Raw genomic sequence first — 4,956 nt, forward strand, 5'->3', positions numbered from 1 at the left:
AGCAGGAGTCCAGATCAACTGCTGGTTGATTGCAATAACAAGACCGGAAGAAGTGCGAGCTTCGATGTCAGCTGTTCAATAGGGACAGAGAGGTATTGTGGTGGTGACCAACATGAGAGTGTAACCTCCTGGGCTTTCTGATCAGATCACGGAAGCTGTTAGACTACAGAAACCTAAAAAAAGAAAAAAAAGAAACCCAGCTGTGTGATGGAAAGCCCCTGACGAGTCATCTCGTAGGACAGTTAAATATTTCCTAACACGGCAGTGACAAGAAGGACAGAAACATTTAATCCTGTATGATTGCACTGTAGGATACAGACACAGTGCACGGTATGAGTGGAGGACATACACTGCAGAAACAATCACAAGGAGGTTTAAGTTCTGACCTTAAGCTTTAATTTAAGGGTGGTTACATCCCTTTTGTTAAGAGTGTAGGCGTGTTGTACATCGTCTATAAGGTCGGGCCATATTCAGAAAAGGTGTCTGCAGGTGTCATTGGCCAAACACACACAAACACCACAAGAATGTCTTTGTTTCTAGACCAGAAAACACCATTGTGCCATAGAAAAATATTGTTTTCTAGATAACATTACCACACCACTAACAGTTTAACGTTTGATATTAAACCAACATATAGCCAACATGTCTCAAACACTAATGCTCTCTGCTGCTCCTAAATGTAATCCAATTCAATAACTCCAATTTTAAACAAACAGTGTATGCTTAAAATATAATGATGTTATGTGTAAATAAAAGCTGCAGCTACATTTCTCCTGATTCTAGCGTTTCTTTTAAAAGTACATCATAAAAACACTACAGGGTAAAAGTGACAGGAAGCATCATCATGGACATTAAAAACATGAAAACTGCAGATGTTATGTACATTCCTGCTAAGTCTGCCCTGCCATGGGAAAGACCAAACAACTGATCCATCACCGTTGAGTCTGCGGGGTGCGGCTGAAAGCTCTGAAGTGGCGTGCTTCGCATCTCCAAACTGTGTGTATATTAAATAGGTGTAATTGTGTGTGTAGTCTAATTGCTTATGGGCCAGAAATACATTTTAGGTTAACATCTGTGATGATACACAGCTGACAGGTGTGTGCGGCTAACCAATTCCCTTTTTGTGCAAGTGTGTGTTGAAGCCTGAGAGCTGATCATCGCCCCCACTGCCTCCTCGAATCAACACGCCAGAAACACACGACCCATGATCTAAAGGTGGAAGGTATACAGCTGTCCGAGCTGCAGCGCAAGCAGTACACGCTGCTGTCTCGCCCAGGAAACAGAAACCCTGTACCGAGCGAGCGCTTTCTTCCTGTTCCCCACGACGGCCGACCACAACGGTTCCTCTACCGCCGTTCAGTTTCACATGTTTACTGGCACGTTGAACACGTGAATAGAAACTAAAGGGTTAGTAGGTTTAGCGTGGTTGCTCTTTCACTTTGGTATATTCATCCAGATGGACCATTACCAACGCGGTGGCAGAACGGCCGCACGCTGTGAATATTTACTTTTTTTCAAATTGTTATTATTGAACAATGAATTATTTTTCATTGTGTTCAAATCTGCAGGTATACTCTCAACCTGTGTTTATGAGTCAGATAATGAATGAAGATTTCGTGCCTATCTGTGCCAGCTAAATTTTGGAAGAATTTAAACTCCATACATTTTTTTGTATTGCCCAAAATTGTGACTCTGGTGATTGACTTTATTTGCAAATATCTTCAGTTTGTATGCTGACGGTGCCGTTCGGCTGACCGTTAATAAAGTGACCACAAGTGACCGACAGGGTTTGGTTTTTCCTTGAAATAACAATAACAGAACAGAAACAGAAAGTTAAATTGGACTTTACACAGACACACACACACACGCACACACACGCACACGCACACACACACACACACACACACACACACACGCACACACACACACAGGGATTATTGCAAGCTGGAATAGTACCTGAAGGTTCTCCCACGCATCATCACTACCTGTTAACTACTAATTCTACTCCACAGGAACTTCCATAATGGCTGTATTTCTCTCAGAGTTGTGCACGCACACACACACACACACACACACACACACACACACACACACACACACACACACACACACACACACACACACACACACACACACACAAACACTGTACAAATAAATAAAAACCATCAAGATTATCTGACAATAAACTAGAGAGAGATCTGTAAACAGGCAGAGAGGAGAGAGAGAGAGAGAATCAGAGGCAGGAAGCGAGAGGGAAAGAGAGTTGAGATTTTGTCGCCCCCCCGACACAGGGTCGAGAACACATTTCCCGTAAATTAACCTTGCTGAGGAATTACCGTGGTAACAACTGACAGCTGACGTGATTGGAGTCGTGGCGTCTAATCTCCACTGGAAAATAAAATGAATGCTCCCTGTCTGTCTGGTGAAAGCCCACCAGACAGACGTGATCAGTTTATGATGCCTGCCTCAGGCTTTGTTTAGATATTCCAGTTTTGAATATAAAATGACCAAAAACTTAGAGAAACTGATATTTTTTGCTGCATATTCAAGCCAAACCATTGTGACGTTGGCGCTTTGCACTTTACTCAGTTATCTGGACACTGCGTTAGCCGGAGAGTTAAATAGCATCTTTAAGGGTATATATTTTGATCGTCACACAGATGTCTCCGGTAACCTGCCGCTCACATGTCAAATATTTATTCTCATCTTAAAGAAGACATGTCATGCTCATTTTCAGGCTCATCCTTACACTTTGGGTTCCCACTAGATGTTTCGATGGTAAAAAAAACATTATTTTTCTCATACATGTGATACACTGTAACACGCCTGTCTCTTGAAGCCCTCCTGATCTATAGTGAGGACAACTTGACACAAACTGCTCAGCTGCATCTCAAATGTACCTTCAGGTTCTCAGCTTTCAGAGGATGAATACCTCAAGATCCCCTGTCCTGGTCTGCCAGGGTCTCTCTCTTAGAGCTAACGAGTCCCTTTGGATTAAACTGGGCAAAATGATGATGTGACCAACTGCACAGCCTACTTGTGTGTGTAATGATTCATTTTGATACATCGCATTTGGTCTCCTGGAATCAGGCCTCATTCAATATGAAGTTCTAAAAGTACACAGGTTCAATTCCCTCCTGCCTTCCCCTTTTTGTGTTTGTGCTTTTCCACTCTGCTTGCAGCTGTATCAATGGCGCCTGTAACACCAAACGGTTTCCTCCATTCGCCCGATGAGTCGTTTTTGGAACAAAAGAAATATCAACTTTTCTCGACCATAACTTTATTTTAGTTTCTATACAGTGTGTGTATTTGTCTGCACACTGCTGGAGAAGTGTATCCAATACAGTGTGTGTGCCTCCTGCTGCGGTGCAGGCACTGCTCTCCAGCCTGCTGGAAATGAACATTGCTCAGTTCTGCTTTGACCAAAGTTTTACGTCCGGTGAAAGATGTCTGCGTGCCATAATTTCAGATGCGTGCATGTTTACTTCTGACCACCTGATTTGGTAAAAGGCTTGTCTGGTTCTCAATACTGTAGACTTGAAACCGCAGCCGTCAAATGAACAATTTAGGTCAACCGTAGCAGCACACACAGGATCATCCGAAAAGAATAAAAGATAGCTTCACCAAGGGGAATATCAAACTATATTCACAGGTTTCCCACACCAATCAACAGGTTAAGACAGGATATCCCTCAGCTGCCTCATTTGAAAGGGGGAAGAAACTTTACTGAATCAAACCATTACTAATACAGATGGCATAAAACTCCAGCAGAGTGGTTTTGCAAACCCCACCATGTACCTAACATGACAACAAAGAACCACTAGAGGCCAGATATGTGAAACCGGAAGCTATTATACCAGAAACTGGCAGTTAAGGACAACCTCCAGTTTCATCCATACATAAAGTGACAGCCGGTTACTACAAAAGATGAAGTGAAGATTGAACTTACATAACCTTCCTCTGTTCTGGAATACACATCCTGACGCTTGGCTTGTAGCTCCGAGCAAATGACTTCTTCTTCCTCACGGATGGAGCGGCGAACATGTCGGCAGACATGACGGCAGCAGCACAGCGCAGTTTACCAGCATACTGTTTAAGTGGACAGAGGCACGGTCGAACAGAGGGCCGAGTGGATAGAGATGCCGAGTGAAGAGCAGACGGTTTAGACTGGCAAGATGCGGAAGGACGAGCAAGAATAAAGATGAATGTAGGAAAAGATTGAAGTAAATATGAACAGATTGAGTGGAAAGAGAACGATGAATTGAAGTAGTAGACGGACGGGAAGTTTGAACAATGAGTCGTGTTGGTCTGATGTCTGAAGGAAGCCTGTTGGAGGTCTGAACTCCTGATACTCTGCCAGTGGTTTCCTGAAGGGGCATCCTCCTGAAGCCCTGACTTCTCATTGGTCAACAGACTACAGCATGTTCCTTCCTGTTTCCTCAGAGCTCGTAAGTGATTGGCTGCCGGATGCAACCCACTCCACCACACACACACACACACACACACACCTTGCACGTTTCGCACGTCTCGGACACAGAGGACCTGAGAAAGAAGCTGGGGGACTTTCCATCCCGCAAGACTGGAACAATACAGAGGTCCTGCACACGCACCGCCCCCCCCCCCCACCCACACACACACACATCTTGTATTGACCTGAAACGTAACTATGTTAGGCTGCAGGAGAAATGAAATGAAGTGAGTAAAATGAGTACTGCAACTCTCAGTTTCTTTATTTTTTTACCAGTAGAAGCTGTCCAGAGCGGATACTAAAGGGGTTAGTAGAGCATCGTAGTTTGAAGCTGCCATTGACCAAATGTCAGTATTTGACAAGTTAGGTGTGAGAATGTGTTGGGAAAGTCACCAAGTCAGCCATAAACAATTAACATGGCTATTGTCAGTGCTCACAGCTGTTGAATTGGCAGCTTGTGCTTGGGGCAGAGAGCACATGTCCAATAA

At 43.9% G+C, this 4,956-nt stretch overlaps 1 protein-coding gene across 2 annotated transcripts in view; it reads right to left on the reverse strand.

Moving 5' to 3' along the window:
• The window catches only part of sh3bp2 (SH3-domain binding protein 2), a 13,134-nt gene extending 8,840 nt beyond the window's left edge, over window positions 1-4,294 (reverse strand). For both annotated transcript variants that reach the window (XM_068574247.1, XM_068574246.1), the window contains exon 1: window positions 3,950-4,294. In XM_068574247.1, coding sequence (XP_068430348.1) covers window positions 3,950-4,056 — 107 coding nt within the window. In that variant the 5' untranslated portion in view covers window positions 4,057-4,294. The remainder of the gene's footprint in view (window positions 1-3,949) is intronic.
• Window positions 4,295-4,956: the final 662 nt, after the last annotated feature.

The sequence above is a fragment of the Clinocottus analis genome, unplaced genomic scaffold, assembly GCF_023055335.1.
Source record: "Clinocottus analis isolate CAN_PGR_092001 unplaced genomic scaffold, fCliAna1.0.p SCAF_13, whole genome shotgun sequence".
In the NCBI taxonomy this organism is placed as follows: Eukaryota; Metazoa; Chordata; class Actinopteri; order Perciformes; family Cottidae; genus Clinocottus; species Clinocottus analis.